Source organism: Tachysurus fulvidraco, chromosome 16 (genome assembly GCF_022655615.1).
Source record: "Tachysurus fulvidraco isolate hzauxx_2018 chromosome 16, HZAU_PFXX_2.0, whole genome shotgun sequence".
Classification (NCBI taxonomy): domain Eukaryota; kingdom Metazoa; phylum Chordata; class Actinopteri; order Siluriformes; family Bagridae; genus Tachysurus; species Tachysurus fulvidraco.
The window spans coordinates 7401300-7418731 of record NC_062533.1 but is presented as its reverse complement, the minus strand read 5'-3'; the positions used below and the strand labels follow the sequence as shown (position 1 = coordinate 7418731).

The window sequence follows — 17432 nt, the reverse complement described above, 5'->3', positions numbered from 1 at the left end:
AGTCAGATCTTCCAAGGTGAATGTGTGCCAGTTACACGCTTAGGACTGCCTCCAGAAATACGTGAGCACACATACGGCTCTAATGGTTCCTCGTGCCTCTTGCTCCCATCCCCCACAGGAGCAAGTGAGTGTGTCTCCTAACCCGAGCACTTCTTCCTCCCTCTTCTTGGTGGAAGATCAAACTGAAAATTACACGTCTATATTTTCAGTTCTAGAAAAGAGTACAGTCGACTTGTACGCTAAAGGCAACAGATAACACTCCATCCAGAACTATTTTATAACTGTGTTCAGACTTCCCAGTATAATACCAATATAATATACATATTTGTTTTCCAAAAATGACACAGAAAGTAAAAAACAATAAAGAAAATAAGAAATTTTTAAAAATCAGCCCTTCTGAACACTATTATTCTTCACTCGCATTCAATCGCTGTATTAATTCTACATTTTTTATTCTTATGAAAGTCATTTCATTTCATTTCTCTGTTAAAAAAGAAAGGCAATCATGCTCATATTATGTAGAAATTTACTATTGATTCTTGTTTATTCTCATTATTTTTTATTCTTTGACAAAAATTATTAAGCATAACGTTGGTAATGCTAATACTATCATTATCTAATAATGCAGACTATACATAAAGCTAGGAATTAACAGATAAGCCTTAAATGATCAAACACTGTTACTGTCAAACTTGTTGCGTTGAGCTGAAATGCCTAAAGGGAAGGTTAATAACACCTTAAATTATACACACATGAACAAGCACAAGAAGCATCTCAGAGAGCAGAAATGGGTATGATGTCTCCATTTACTTTGAAAATCAAAACATTTGCATGAAAACAACAAACTGCTTTGGGTTTTTTGTGGACCTTTTTTTTTTTATGAATATAGGCTTATAAAAGTAAGCTAGGTTAAAAAAAGTGATTCTCAAACAGGGAGAAGTTAAATTTTTTGGCATCTCTGATAAGATTTAATCAATAAAGGTCAGATATAGATTCTTTCCATGAGAGAGGAAAAAATAAGTAATAGAATGTTCGGCCACTCAACCGGAACAGCTTCAATATATGGGATTGGAGTGGGGGATGAACATTGCTCTTTCAAATCATTCATTCATTCATTTTCAACCGCTTATCTGAACTACCTCGGGTCACGGGGAGCCTGTGCCTATCTCAGGCGTCATCGGGCATCAAGGCAGGATACACACACACTCTCATTCACTCACACACTCACACACTACAGACAATTTTCCAGAGATACCAATCAACCTACCATGCATGTCTTTGGACCGGGCGAGGAAACCGGAGTACCCTGAGGAAACCCCCGAGGCACGGGGAGAACATGCAAACTCCACACACACACAAGGTGGAGTCGGGAATCGAACCCCCAACCCTGGAGGCGAACGTGCTAACCACTAAGCCACCATGCCCCCTCTTTCAAATCCGTTCAATTTAAATTTACAATTTAAAGAATTTGCACCCTGCGTTCCTCGGTCACTTGCACACAGCACACTGCTTACTGGAGAGCCATTGAGGCCAAACCCCCTGCATGTACTTGCATTCCTCCATAACATGCACAGTAACACTTTATTTTAAGCTCATTTAACTAGTTGCTTATTAGCATGAATATTAATAGAATATTGCCTATTTATTAGTACTTATTAAGCACATATTAATGCCTTGTTCTGCAATTCCTTATTCTACATTCTTAATTGTACCCAATATCTAAACTTAATAACTACCTTACTAACTCTTAATAAGCAGTAAATTAGGAGTGTTACACATACACAGATAATTTGATGAGCCTCCCTCACACACTCACACCCCCGAAATAAAAAATCCTCTATAAAATAATGTTTATTACAATTATTAAGTTTATTATGTTTATTACAAGCATAATAATGTTTATTATGCTTTTGTGTTACTCAATGAAAGAATCAATTAAAATTAAAAATTAAAATTTGTATTACCTTGCATGCGTGTCTGCTTATGACCAAACAAAATGTTTACGTTTGTATATAATATAGTTTATATAAATTTCCCTATATTTCCAATTTTTAATATTTCCAAAATTCCCCAGATTAAGTTCCCGTGGAAGGTTTCTGAAAATTTACCAGAAACTTTCCCATCTTTTGCAACCCTAGTCTAAAGTCATCCAGATTTGAATATAGTTGTGTTCTGGCTATTGTGAAGGCAATAGTGCATGACTTGCTTTAATTTCACATTCATCGAACTTTTCAGTGAGCCATTGTGCTTTGTGTAATGGGAAACCATTCCATCAGCATCAGCATAAAAATGTTTCATCATAAGGTAAAGTCCATCATTCAGTATGACTCTGTATCGATTTTGCAGAGGACATGAGAGACATCATTTATTCCCTATACATATAATGTAGTTCTTGGGAGATTTCTTGACAAAATATTTAAGCCGTTTTTAGATTGAAGACATTACACATATAATATCATGTTATAACTTTATTAAAGGTTTGTTTTACTCGTGTTTTGTATTAAACTGGCTACAGAACATTTAATGCCCAAAGAATACGACATAAAACAACAGTTATGACGGTACAAAGAGCATGTTCACTTTCTCAGTAAAGCATTGCACTGAAGACTTTTATAACAGTAAGGTAAAAAAAAAAAATGCATGTTACAGAAAATGTTTGGAGTAAACAGTGAACATGTACAGTACAACACAAAAAGCCTGCATCCAAACAGTAGATATAGAGCGTGTTACATTTCACAGACATGGAAAAACTTCCAGACTACACTCTTTGTGTCATACATACAAAACTGTCCATATGCTGTCCAGAAGCAAAATGGCCAAACTGTAGAAATGATGTGTCCTTCATACACGTGGTGAGGACAGAAATGTCTTAAAACAGTTTAGTATTTTAAACCTGGTTTTAAACCATTACCTCTAATCTTATGGAACAGACAAATTATTCACTGCCACCAAATTAAAAAGCTGTTTAATGTGCAAGGTCTACTGCGCAGATACAATACTGTACAGACAAAAGGGACTTGCACTTTAAATTGATAACCGATTACTGTTATACAATGTGTATGCTCCAGGACACTATGGCTCTTTGAACCAAAAGGTGCAACAGCCACAGGTCACGTTTCATTGTACAGTTCCTGCTTCCCAAACTTAAGCGAGCATTTTTTCCCTTATAAAATAAATTTCTTTACAGTGCTAAATTATTCACTATTGTTCTACAACAAGATTTCAGAGCAACTTCTGAGCAAACAATGACCATTATAGGCCTCCATTTATATGAAAATAAGTAAAAATAATTGCACGATTTAGTCCAGCTGCTGATATTAACCACAACATGTCAAAGAACTGGCCGCTTCGAAACTTTGATATGTTTCTATTAGTGTATGAATGTTGCTAAACAGCCACAAACATAAGTGTGTGTATATTTACACAATATATATTTATCATAGCCTTTTACTGAGAGTGTATAAGCACCTGAAATGACAAGGAGTGAAGGCCAACAGGAACTACTAGGGAAAAAAAAAAGATCACACAGATGGATTATTTTTAGACGTTTTGTGTGTGTGTGTGTGTGTGTGTGTGTGTGTGTGTGTGTGTGTGTGTGTGTGTGAACATGTGCAAGTGTATACATGCATGCAGGGGTCAGAATAAATTTCAGTAGTGCTGAATAGGAACTCCAAAGCTCTGTGCAGATTGCTCTGTAAGCTCATGGTGCACGTCTATGGATTCTGAAGTGGGCCGTCCTCGGTTTCAAGTTGAGCGAGCTGCCTCCTGAGGCTGTTCACTTTATTCTGTAGCTCCTTATTGTATTCAATAATATGGACCATCTCCTCATATGCCTCGTCCAGACACTTAGTTGAGCGATTCCAGCGTAGGAACACACCTATAATAGAGTTAGTTATTAATAGAAAAGCTTTTTTTTCTGTGTTCAGAGACCAGTACATTATAAAGTGAATACACGATGCTACAACCAGCTTCACCGAGCCGAAGCAGGCTGCATGCCATGTCATTACGATCATATGTCAGATATGCCTGCATGTCAGCTGTCCCGTGACGCTTATTGACACTTCTTCCACCATTTACAGAGGACCACTAGCCCTATAAAACATGTTGTGAAACCAGTCATGCGATTTCTAGGATTACAGCTGGGATCTCATGTTTCCAGTTTGGCCGTGAGGACACTGGTTCACAGCACCGATGATGGTCTACTTTAAAATATTGCGTAATGCATATTGAATGGTCGTATTGAATACAGACTCCCATGTGTATGAGTGCTATTTAGAGAGGTGTAAGCAATGCCTCCTCATCTAGCGAGTAATTTCAGGAACCCTTTTATGTCAGAGAATGTAACTTTCAATCTGTTAAGGCACATGAAACAAAAGTCCATTTTTTGCATGCATTATTAAATAACAGCATTTTTACATTTTTACAGCATTTAGCAGATGCCCTTATCCACAGCGACTTACATTTCATCTAATTTTTTTTTATACAACTGGGCAGTTGAGGGTTAAGGGCCTTGCTCAGGGGCTCAGCAGTGGCAGCTTGAATGGACGTAGGAATCGAACTCACAACCTTCCGATTGGTAGCCCAACACCTTAACCACTAGGCTACCACATCCCATTAATGTTTTATTTAATCCACAAAAAAATAAAATCATTTGGTATATAGTGCAGATGAGTGTTAAGAAGAGTGTAATGCGATGCAAGTGAATACCATTGTAGTTCATCACACACACACAAAAAAAAAAAATCTGGCACGTGTGGTATCATTTCTTTAAGAACCAGTTCTTGCCAGCACTACTGAAGCTCCCAGTCCTGTTGCCATATGAACAACCTAAAGTAACCCTGCTTTGAAACAGTTCCATCATGAACTCTGCCAAGTTAGTAAGAAGAAAGAAGCCGCACACTGTAAAGGAATTAGCACACGTTAACCCTAGAAATCTTGCTGGTTTACATTCCTTGAAAATCAGAAGCGTTACTGTATACTGCATTTTGAAAACTAAAGTATCTTGTACTAAAGTGACATAGTATCTTGTTACTAAAATGACAAAGGAACATAAGAGAAGATCAACCTTTTTTTTTTCTTTCAAGATACAGTAAAGCAGGTGGAATCAGCCTAGAGAAATGTATCTAGAAAATGACTAACAGGAGGCTCATCCAAACACAAACGAGCATTCGAGACCGTAATTCAACTTTTCAATGGGTTTTCTTAAAACAGGAGTTTAAAAAAATCTTTTAATTTACATGCAGAGCATATGAAGGCTAAATTAATATAGAGAACTGAAGCTGAGAATAGCATTTATTCTATTATAGACTATTACATACGAACTATAAAGCAAATTCAATGACACTGAAATAAAAAAACAAAATCCTATAAAATCTATGGGAAAAAATCTATAGTTTTGCTTTTTAGTGTGAAACATTTTCCATGTGTAACTTAGGGCATCAGTACTGTTTTTATTTGATCTGCATTACTGATATCAAGTGATGTAAAAGCAATATAATATATATTTTTGCACGCCACTAATTAAAATGTTTACAGCTTGTCTATTGTGTTTTCCCTCCGCTGTGTTTGGTTCTTAGTCTAGAACAGAATGTTTTCCATAATAAATTGTACTACAGAATTCTGTCAGACAGCATAAATGCACTGCTGCCCCCTAATGGTTATGTAAGAAAAGCACTTGCACTAGGATACATACACTCAGCAATTAATTTTTTAGGGCACTATGTGTACTAATACCGGGTAGGCCTTTTGAGATTAAGGTCTTGTTGATATGATTGCATTATGCTCTTCCTGAAGATTTTTGCACTTTTATGCCGTGAGTTTCCCATTCTTCCAAACCGTAAAGGTGTTCTACTGGATTCAGGTCTGGTCACTGGAATCATGAAATCACTGAAATCATGGTCATGTTCATAAAAGCAGTTTTGAGACAAATTTTGCTTGGTGACATAGTGCATCATTGTGCTGAAACTGTACTCGTATTTCCAGTCTTCTAGCTGTCTAGAGTCTGTGCTCACTTCAGTCTCAGGTTTCAGTTCTGGGCTGACAGAAGTGAAACCTGACATGGTCCTCAGCTCTTGTGACTCATCGACCTAAGGGGTTTGACATGTTGTTCATTCTGAGATGCTTTTATGCTCACTGCAATTGTACAGAGTGATTAACTGAAATATCTGTCATCTGGAACCAGTCTGGTCAATCTCTATCAAACGTTTCCACCATTCTGAAGTACTCAAACTCTGTCAAACTTTCCCATTCATTCAAAGAAGTACTCAAACCATCCTGTCTGGCACCAACAATCTGATGGTTGATGTTTGGAGCTACCCCTGATTTTATGCACTGAACTTCTGCATCATCACTGGCTGACTAAATATCTAAATAATGTAAACTGATTTTAAAAAAGGTGTGTATAGGTGTGCCTAATAAAAGTGCTCAGTGAGTCTACATCCAAAACTACAACTCTAGCTTCAGGAAGGAGGAAGTACAGTTAAGAGGAAGGAAATGTGATTCATAAATTAAAGTTAAAGTTTCTGTGATATATAGAGAAGTCCGGCAGATCCAGCCGAGTGTTTAGCAAGAGACAGCAAGGAAAAAAGAAATAAGAAGAGATTAAACTCATAAAAAAACATAAGGATCCTGGACAAACTAAGATGTAGTAGGTGAGATTGAAAGCATCTTCTCACCCTCCCACAGCAGCAGACTCTGCGGAGCTACAGATGGCCAGATCACAAGGCTGTTGGCCTCGTAGAGCGGGTTACGGAAGCGTTCCAGCTCCTGAGGCCTGTTCATCCATGACCACAGGGACACAGTCTTTTGACAGAGCTCCAACTTCACCCTGCTTCGACAAATCCATTATACACAGAGTCATTATTACACACACAAAAGGTACAGGGACTGCAGTTTCTATAGACACTCCAGAGACTGTTATAGTAATTGCATCATCAAGTCAGCACTCAGTAAAGTTCCTCATATTAAATAGAAGTACCTTTCTATTTAATGTTTATCTTTACACTTGGTAACCCACTAAAGGCTTATGCTTTATTGCCACCAGTAGGAAATCTCTCTGGTACTCTATGTGGTCATTAATGCTGCCAGGTTACACTAAAAACGATTATAAAATTCCTGTCTGCCTGACTGTCTGCCTGACTGACTGTCTGCCTGACTGACTGTCTGCCTGACTGACTGTCTGCCTGACTGACTGTCTGCCTGACTGACTGTCTGCCTGACTGACTGTCTGCCTGACTGACTGTCTGCCTGACTGACTGTCTGCCTGACTGACTGTCTGCCTGACTGACTGTCTGCCTGACTGACTGTCTGCCTGACTGACTGTCTGCCTGACTGACTGCCTGCCTGACTGACTGCCTGCCTGACTGACTGCCTGCCTGCCTGACTGCCTGCCTGACTGACTGTCTGCCTGACTGACTGTCTGCCTGACTGACTGCCTGCCTGCCTGTCTGCCTGGTTTAATGGCAAATAACAAAGACACATGAATATATAAGAAAGATAGATAGACAGCAAAAATTTATAATATCGATATGAATAATTAAAATCCAAATAAGTAATCTCTCTATCTATCAAATATAATCCTATGTACTATATACGCTCAATACAAAAGCAGCAATGACATAATAATGAATATTACACTATCTACGGAGTGCAATACTATTTAATTCAATTCATCCACAGAAAAAAACAAAACAAAATGATCCATTTAACTCTGATAAGTTCTTCAAGACACATTGAACTAAAGGAAGTAGGAATTTTTTTGTCCTCACTGAGTACAGTAGTTTGATGCCAGTTAAGAAGAACTAAATCTCTAAAAAGTACACATACAAGCTGTGCTACAGGTTTACTTTGCTACTGTGGGATTGTATAGCATAGTATAGCAATAAATAAGCAGAATACTATAGACAGATTAATGCTATATTTCTATGATTCTATGGATTTCACAAATAACAGATGACTAGTCAAAGCTACCAAAAGCAGGTGAGTGGAAGTGAATCACCGACCTCTCTGCAGCGCTGTTTCCCAGAAAAGTGCCAAACTGAGAGGCATAAGCGTGTTCAAACAGCGTGACCAGAAAGATTTCATTAAATTCGAAGGAGCAAGGAAACTGCCGCAGGATCTGCCACACACAATCTAGAAAGAGCAAGAACACAGGCGCTTCACTCCTCGGCTTCCCGTTAGAGTACGCAGACTGGGCACAGCGATGCTGGAACGGGTGACCTGCCTGCATGCAAAGGGGAATAAAACACTGATGAAGAAACAGTTTGTACATTTAGGAGCTGTATCCTGTTGCTGCATATGATTTTTAATTTTAAATGCAAGAAGCTACACCTAGCAGTGTCTCTCACCTGCAGCCACTCACGCTCCACAAGGGCCTGGAAACCACGAACTGTCCTGCAGCCCGGATCCAATATGATCTGGGCTAAAGACGTGACCTGAAGTGTGGAGTCCGTGCCCTCGGTCCCATGCACTAGCACCGATGCACCCTCTCTGAAGTCAAACCGAAGAAACAGAAATCAATAAACTTGCGTGTAATGTTTTATTGTACTTTTCTACCATTGTACGAGTGCATGCCACCGGGAGAAAACCGTTCAATAATGAAAGCTAAAAGATGCATAATGGGCTTGCAAGCAGGAAAAGCAGTTCCTGTTTAACTGTCCATCATGACTTTGCATTTAAGCTGTAAGAAATGTGTCAGTCTAGAAAAACCCATTAGATGTCAATGTGACTGAATTCTGGCACATACAGTAGCTGCAAATTACGACAATGTAGTTTGTTTGTGCCTGTAAATATACATCTACATTCCATCTTAAATTGGAAATTTGAATACTATGTTATAATTCTTGAATACTATAATATATTCGATTATATTGTTACTAAAAAAAATAATAGATATTTATAAAAATGTCTTCCTGTTGTTTAAAGATGTTAATACATGTGCCTTCTTCACACAGTGAGGTTTTATTAATTTTTTGTCTGTGAATTGTACGTGAATTTTAACCAGCTTTACTTCAGGCATTGCCATATAAGAAGTTATCGTACCCCTGCCAACCAATCGGAAAGACACGCACACCATGGCTACTTTATAAATCTCAGACAAAACAAACCTTTAGTATATTATTGCTTTATGCCAATATGGTTCCCTTTCATATTCGCTTACTGAAATGTCATGGAAGAAAAGAAAAATGTGGAGAGAAGTCACCTCATAACCAAGACCAGAAATTGCTGTGTTTAAAGACACAGAAGCACATTAATGAGCTGTGTACCAACAGCAGCATGAGACACAGCAGTACAAGTGTTTTATGAACTTAATGATGATTGCAGGCTAGACACTAGCTAACCGTTATTACTCGAATGGGCTTTGCAACAAGTCTAGCAGAAAGCAAGACAAACGCTCCTTAATTAGCTCAGAATGGAAGCGCCAGTGAGAAAACAGTAATTAACACAGCCGTAAACTAGTTACACCCAGCTATCTTCTCTAATGATTCTGGGGGTTTGAGTGCACATATGTCCATGACAGAGAAAGCAGAGATGAGAGTGCACAGGGAATTATACTCAGTCAGAGAAGCATGATGCGAAACGCTGACCTGTCGATGCACTGAGCAGCCAGGCAGGCAGTGGTGAGGATCTCTTTAACATGGCTCTGCCAGCTGGAGGCCTCCAGTTTGCTAAGCCAGCGGTCCATGCTGTTCGAGTGGTCGTTACACGCCTCCACCAGCTTTATCAGGCTCTCTTGTAGAATATTGTATCTGTGACGGATCATTTCACACATTACGATACGTACAAATCTAATAAAGAAACGGTGAACATGTGACATTTCCTTCACCTAAAGTCTGGTGCTGGTGGTACACTGGTATAAACTGAGTGCACAAATTATCACTGGATCACAAACTTTATACTAATGTGCTTTCTTAATATTAGTCTTTCTAATACGAACAACAACCTGTTTTCCCACTGCAGTTAGTCATTTTGCCTCCTGATTTGAATCCACCAGACGTACACAAGATGCTAAGCTGCTGATGAAAGTGAAGTAGCTAGAATATTCATTTTAAAGATTGACGTTTTTATAGAGCATAAAAAACCTGGTTTTACTGTGAATGTGTTTTGACTTTTTTAGCAAAATGGAATCCATATTTTGTTAAAGATAAATATTCAGAACTCTACGGATCACAAACCTCTCTATAGCTTTGTTGATTCTCCTCCACTGTGGGTAGTTGGCCTCCTGTTCATAGCCGCCTCCGCGGGTCTTAGCCTGCTGCGCTACAGCAAGGGTGCGGGTGTCGATGATGTAGCCACGTTTCCCTGCACGTAGCGTAGCATTGATCAACTTCTCGTCTTCCTTACAGCGACGTCCGTTTGTGCCGACCAGAGGCTGTCCTGCTCGCATCATCACCTGAGGACACAGACACTAAACACATGCCTAATCTTCATCAATTATGCCTATTAAAACTCCTTAAAGTGCTCATCTGACCATGCCGTTCTTCTTGTGGTAGTAGCTGAGCACCGGGAAGCGTCTGCCATGTCGAAAAGCAGCAGCTTTGCACAGTGTGTCATCATCTATATCCTTAGGGACAGCCACCAGTGAAGGGTAGGAGGGGCAAACAATGAAGTCTTTATTCACTTCACTAAGTCTCCATTCATCTGTCTGTCAAAGAACCACAAACAAAATTCACTCAACCAGCAGTCTATAAGCTTCTGAATACAGCAAGAGTCACTGTGTATAAAAGTGAGCCAGTACCATCGACTCCAGATCTTTGAAGGCCTCATCTGGTGAGAACAAGCGCCAACCGTCATCGATGACCTCAAACATGGGCCGGTAGAAGAAGGGATACATCAGGGAGACCGAGTCGAGGGTGGACAACGCCTAAAGAAAAAGAGGCTAAAGCTTATTATGTGCAATGTTTGGTTACTCTAGAACACAGAGAAGGCAGAAGCTTGTTAAAGGACATCATTTTAACATCTTTAATAAGCAGAAGTTGTTAGCAAACCTTTTAATAATGCACAAAGAGAATAATGACTTTAAATAAATCACAACCGGCATGCTTTCATAGGCTTTCAAAATAACATATGTCCAAAAGGAGTTTTTTGCTTTGTATAATGCAATATTTTCCCACCAGTGACTCTGGGTTATTCAAACTAAATACAAAGGGTTTAGAGCATATAGTGTTAAAAGCATGTGTGCATTGAAATGAGTGTTGGGACTCGAACCAACCAAAGTTATGGTAGAATCAGTCTCAGCTGAGGTTGTCTGAATATGAAGAGAAACAAAATAGATCACTGAATGTGTAGATATAATTAAACCCACTTCAATGGAGCTGGCAATGTTGAGGCACTCCTCCATGCCAGGTATGTCCAACTGAATAATCCTCAGGTCCTTGCATTTCACGATGATTGAGCCGAGAGAGCCGAGAAACCTAAGAGAGGAGAAATTGAGACAGAGGATTTCACATGGAGTAGGTATTGTAATCCGTTACCGGCTCGAGGATTAATGCTTTAAACAACAAGAAAAAAGAAAATAAATGCACCATTAATCTCTTATTATTTACTTGTGTATATCTGTGAGACTCCTAAACAGCTGACACGAGTTTGCAACCATGGACATAACTGTTAACTGTTTACATGGACATAACTGTTTACATGGACAGAAATGTTTAAATTGAATTAAATTTTTGCACATTCATTTTTTTCAGAACTGCTTTACCTTACCGAATACTGCACTACCTCACTTTATTGCCTTATTCAGAACTGCACTACCTCACTTTATTGCCTTATTCAGAACTGAACTACCTCGCTTTTTATTGCCTTATTCAGAACTGCACTACCTCACTTTTTATTGCCTCTATTAAGAACTGTACCTCACCTTTATTGCTCTAATTTTTTTGCTCTTATCTTATTTTTTATTCTATTTTATTTTTACTTTACTGTATGACATTTAGGGTGGACGGCAAAGTAAGAATTTCATTGTGCAGGGAAACGATAATGCTTTCTGTCTGTGCATATGACAATAAACACTGAATCTTGTGGGCACCTTGCAAATGCATACATGGGTTCAGGTTATTTTTTAACCTTGCGTAAGAAAATATGTTTATATTTATAACTAATGCTACCCAGAGAAATGAATTAATACATGGTAAAAGAGTGAAACAGTTTATGATGGCAATGAATAAAGCAGGTCTTGTTTCTTCTTACATTTGTGATACAAGGTTTGTAACAGAGGCTTTGTTAGATCTGCATTCTATTATTCTCCAAATCTTCTTCTTCTACTTTCGGCTTTTCCCGTTAGGTTTCACCACAGCGAATCATCTGCTTCCACTCTCTCCTCTACATGCTCTACTCTCACACCAATTAACTTCATGTCCTTTATTAACACATCTATTTATCCTCCTCTTTGGTCTTCCTCTTGACCTCTTACCCGGCAGCTCCATCTCCAACATCCTTCTACCAGTATAACCATCTCCCTCCTCTGTAAATGTCCAAACCATCTCAATCTAGCCTCTCTGACCTTGTCCCTAAAACAGCCAACCTGAGCTGTCCCTCTGATGTGCTCCTTCCTGATCCTGTCCATCCTTGTCACTCCTAAAGAGAACCTCAACATCCTTATCTCAGCTACCTCCATCTCTGCCTCATGTCTTTTCCTCACAGCTACAGTCTCATACATCATACCTTTGATTCCTGCTGACACTCTTGTGTCACACACACACAACACTGCTGACACTTTTCTCCACCCACTCCAACCCGCCTGCACTCGTCTCTTCATCTCTTTTCCACACTCCCTGTCGCACTGGACGTTCGACCCCAAATACTTCAACTCCTGCACCTTCACTGTTCTACTTCCCCCCTCTCGTTCACACACATGTATTCTGTCTTAGTTCTATTATTCTCCAAATATGTAGTGAACATTAACATGTTTATTCATTTCTGATGGTCCAGGCTTTCCTTTTTTTTTTTTTTTTTTTTTTTTTTTTACAAAAGCTACATTTCTGTCCCACCGTCGAGGATAATGCCTTTCAGCAATGTGTCAGTTTTAACAACTTATAACTACAACCCTGACAAATAGTTCTAGACAAATTTCTTGTTCTTAGACAAACCCCTCATCAAAGAACGCACCAAATAATACGAGAGGTTGTGTTTTGTTGTTGTTGTTGCTGCTCTGCTTAGTGAAACATTTTCTTATTACCTAAAAAGAATTTCTTATTCTTATCTGGTATATTTCATCTTCTTAATCCTTTTTATAAGATCCAGGCTGTTGAACATGTTTATTTTGTGGTCTTGAACATAGCATGTCCCTGTGGCTGAATTGTGGAAAATTAGTGTTATTATTTTTGCACGTTACATACTATGCCACTGTGCCAAATAAAAATTTTCACCAAATGCTGCAGAATGATGATGACAGTTTTCCAATGGCTCCCGTTTTTCCGCCGCAGACTCCGAGTCCCAGCAACCGCCAGCATTCCCACGTTCTCCCTCACCAGACTACTATGTGCCTGTTTCTTATTTTGTGCTTTGTTACTAAAACTTTTTAAGCAACCTTCAGTTCCTCATTGTGAAACATACGCTCGGTTTCTCTGATTCCTATCGCAAAAGATTTTATTTTGTTGCACATGGCTGTTATATATGACCTTCACCAGAGGCTCCATTTTGTGACTGTTTAGTTTTTAGAACTTCCTTTGACTTTGTGTTGTTAATAAACTCCCCCTGCATTTGCAGTGTTTTCTCATTAGAGACTGAAGTGGACACAAAATACGATTTCTCTTTTTTTCTCCAGAAATGTTCAGATCTATTATTTCATTATATTTTTTCATTAAATATTGAAGTGAATCTTATTACAGTGTTCATTGTCACCACGTGAAAGGTTTGAGTTCACATGTTCCTTTAAATGTGTGTTAGATATGGAATTTACCATCAGAAACTCCGTGGATGGACTTTTTTTTAAATTGTGTGACTTCAAAACACTTTTCGATAAATGACACTTTCCAAAAGTGCACATGGTGTACAGTGAACTTACCTCTTCTCAATAGCGTCGATGTTGGCATGGAGCAGCCAGAGCTCCTCTGTGTTATCCTGCCGTGAGGACAGGATGAGGTGGTGTCCTGTTAAACACAGAGTTCCCTCCACAGTGGGTAGGAAGGGCCTGTGTAGGACCACACCGTCCACCCGAGGGGTCTTTATCAATTCCACAAACTCCATTCTGTGTTGCTAAAGTCTGGTGAGGGGACAAAAACAGCTGAGCTCTCATAGAAGAGCAGAGAGCGCTGCACTAGAGAACAGGAGGTAAACAAATAATAAAACATGAGCACAGAGTTCCAGGCAGAATCTCTACAGTCATTATACACCATAAATAAGTGCACTAAATAGCATAGACATAAATGACGTACACCCTGTATAGTGCATTGTATAGGACATGGTTCAACATACTAGAAGTATAAAACTGGTAACAAACAGGACACAGATGAACCTGCACAGATACTGACTATAGAGATGTAATGTAAGGAACACAAAGTGTCATAGAAACTTTTACAGTTACATTTCATGTTGTGGAAAATCCACAAGCAAGTTACTTCCTGTTATTAGTTCTGTTATATGCAGCTACATAAAGCATCAATCTCTTAGCAGACTTTCTTTTCTTCCTCCCTCGCTCCCTCTCCTTCACACCCTCCCTCACGCCCTTTCCCTCCTTCCCTCTCGCTCTCCCTCTCTCCCTCCTTCCCTCCCGCCCTCTCCCTCACACCATTTCCCTCCTTCCCTCCCTCCCTCATGCCCTCCTTCCCTCCCTCCCTCCCTCTCCCTCTCCCCCTCCTGCCCTCCCTCCCGCCCGCTCTCCCTCTCTCCCTCCTTCCCTCCCGCCCTCTCCCTCACACCATTTCCCTCCCTCACACCATTTCCCTCCCTCACACTATTTCCCTCCCTCCCTCCCTCCCTCTCACCCTCCTGCCCTCCCTCCCTCTCCCTCTCCCCCTCCTGCCCTCCCTCCCTCTCCCTCTCCCCCTCCTGCCCTCCTCCCCCTCCCTCCCTCTCCCCCTCCTGCCCTCCCTCCCTCTCCCTCCCTCTCCCCCTCCTGCCCTCCCTCCCTCTCCCTCCCTCTCCCCCCCCTGCCCTCCCTCCATCCCCCCCTCCTGCCCTCCTCCCCCTCCCTCCCTCTCCCCCTCCTGCCCTCCTCCCCCTCCCTCCCTCCTTCCCTCCCTCCCTCTCCCTCCCTCTCCCCCTCCTGCCCTCCCTCCCTCTCCCTCACACCATTTCCCTCCCTCACACCATTTCCCTCCTGCAGTCCATCCCTCCCTCCCTCCCTTCTTCCCTCCCTCTCCCCCTCCTGCCCTCCCCTCCCTCTCGCCCTCCTGCCCTCCCTTCCCTCTCCCCCTCCTGCCCTCCCTTCTTCCCTCCCTCTCCCTCACAACACCTTTCCCTCCTTCCCTCCCTTTCCCTCTCTCCCTCCTTCCCTCCCCCTCCCTCCCTCTCCCTCACACCATTTCCCTCCTTCCCTCACTCATGCCCTCCTTCCCATCCTTTTCCCTCTTTCCCCTCCCTTTCCCCTCCCTCCCTCCCTCTCTCCCTCCCTCCCTCCCTCCCTCCCTCCCTCCCTCTCATTCCCTTCCCTCTATTCCCTCCCTCCCTCCTCCCCTCTCCCCCTTCCCTCTCTCCCTCATGCCCTCCCTCCTTCCCTCTCGCTTGCTCGCTCCCCCTCACTCTCCATCCCTCTCACTCCTCCCTCCCTCTCCCTCCCTCCCACTCCCTCCTTCAAATTATTTGATAACTGATCCAGTGTCAAATATCAAATCATTTCCTTATGAATATAAATCGTGTTGAAGTAAGGAGGTTTACGGTCATACCTGTCAACAACTATTGCTCTTACAAAAAACTAATAAATAAATAAACATCTTCTGACCAATTATGTTCCATTAATATTTCAGAGCTAAACAGCAAACCATTATATTGACGATAAGCGTTTCAATAAGAGCTAAACGCCTCAGACACACTCAGGTTCCCCAACACTGGCTCATGTTTCCTCACTATATTTATCTGTATCACTGCTACCTAATTAGCCTGTTAGCTTTAGTTCGTAAATGCAATAAATAAACATCACCGTCATGAGACACGAGTGTCAATCTCTCCTTCGGCAAAACAAGCAGCAGATTCTACAAAAATGTCAAACAGTTAATGTTCCATACAAAAGATATAAGAGAAATTTCTTACGTTTCATCCACCTGACTCCTTTTTCCTGGTTTCCTTTTATTTTGTCGTACTGGGTTTTACTGAGTAGAACACAGACCTAGTGAGGTTTATGTCGCCGCCTTGTGGCCTGGAGTTGAATGAGCAGCTTTTAATAAATTCTCGTATCTGCAGAACCACAAGTCCAGGGCGTGGAGATAATTCAGTGTGTTTCAGACTAGATCAATTGGATAAGTAGACTTGTGTTGTTGTTCTGTGTTATACAGCGTTTCCTTTATCAGGATAAGGGGCTTTTTTACAGGAGGTGTTGGATCAGGTCCAGGTTCCTCTGAACTTGTAGCTCAGCACCAATAGAAAATGGATTTCCATCAGGGTTCTCAAACATTTTGCAGTCAGAAAACTAAAAAACTGTATAATAAATTCCACAGAATTCCTCAACAGAGGTTTATTTCACCACTATTTAAGTCCCTACAATATTTTTTGTTAAATCTTGTTAAATCTTGTTAAATCGATAGAGTTTTTTTTTTTAATTGAAGGATTTCCCACTAACAAAATGCTTTCGTTATTAAAAGCTCAGTCATATAGAACAGTTTTTAAACAAATCTTAAAGTCCTTATTCACAAGTCAATATCAACACCAACACCTCCTGATCCAACACCTTTCCTCGACTAGGTGCACTGGAATCTCTAAATTGCCTCTAGGTATGAATGAGTGTGTGAATGTGTGTGTGTGTGTGTGTGTGTGTGTGTGTGTGTGTGTGTGTGTGTGTGTGTGTGTGTGTGTGTGTGTGTGTGTGTGTGTGTGTGTGTGTGTGTGTGTGTCTTCTCTTTACATTCAGTTCTCACCCAGTGCTCTCAGAATAAAGCAGTTACTAAAGATAAATGAATAATCATAACATATTTTGTGAAAGTTTGTGTGTATGTCAGAGACACTCCCTTTGATAAAAAGAAGCTCCTGGTACTTTTCAGACTAAGTTCCCACTTCTATGCATTTGTGGCATCTTCATCTTGTTCTCTTTTTTCTTTTCATTTTTTATTACAGTTAAAAAAAAGTGTTAATCACACAAGAAAATAAGAGATTATGACTGCACACACACACACACACACACACACACACACACACACACACACACACACACACACACACACACACACACACACACACACACCACACAGAAACATATAACTGAAACAAAGCCAGACTCTCAATGCATGCATACTTTGGGGGACTGTATGTCATTCTAAGTAATTTACCTGAAATAGAGAAGGACA

The 17432-nt window shown here is 40.6% G+C and overlaps 1 protein-coding gene across 3 annotated transcripts; it reads right to left on the bottom strand.

Moving 5' to 3' along the window:
• Positions 1 to 2455: 2455 nt before the first annotated feature.
• Positions 2456 to 16331, bottom strand: mtmr9 (myotubularin related protein 9). 3 transcript variants are annotated; one of them, XM_027148804.2, is made up of 11 exons: positions 16186 to 16331; positions 14003 to 14254; positions 11303 to 11411; positions 10736 to 10861; positions 10469 to 10642; positions 10173 to 10390; positions 9585 to 9746; positions 8346 to 8487; positions 8001 to 8221; positions 6675 to 6826; positions 2456 to 3877 (listed from the first exon to the last, which is right to left on the bottom strand). In XM_027148804.2, exons 2-11 carry the CDS (start codon positions 14182 to 14184, stop codon positions 3714 to 3716), a joined length of 1650 nt encoding a protein of 549 aa, XP_027004605.1. In that variant the 5' UTR covers positions 14185 to 14254; positions 16186 to 16331; the 3' UTR covers positions 2456 to 3713. The 3 variants fall into 3 exon arrangements, with proteins under 3 accessions (XP_027004605.1, XP_047657587.1, XP_047657586.1); XM_047801631.1 differs by having other exon boundaries at positions 14003 to 14200; positions 16186 to 16308; XM_047801630.1 differs by having other exon boundaries at positions 16076 to 16214.
• Between the last annotated feature and the right edge of the window lie 1101 nt (positions 16332 to 17432).

What these genes read in the sequence shown, in the direction of transcription:
- mtmr9 (XM_027148804.2), bottom strand. Translation starts at nt 14,184, where the DNA reads ATGGAGTTTGTGGAATTGATAAAGACCCCTCGGGTGGACGGTGTGGTC. An exon ending in ATCGACGCTATTGAGAAGAG is followed by an intron (nt 11,412 to 14,002) that starts GTAAGTTCACTG and finishes CTCCTCTCTTAG; the next exon opens with GTTTCTCGGCTCTCTCGGCT. An exon ending in ACCACAAGAAGAACGGCATG is followed by an intron (nt 10,391 to 10,468) that starts GTCAGATGAGCA and finishes CTGTGTCCTCAG; the next exon opens with GTGATGATGCGAGCAGGACA.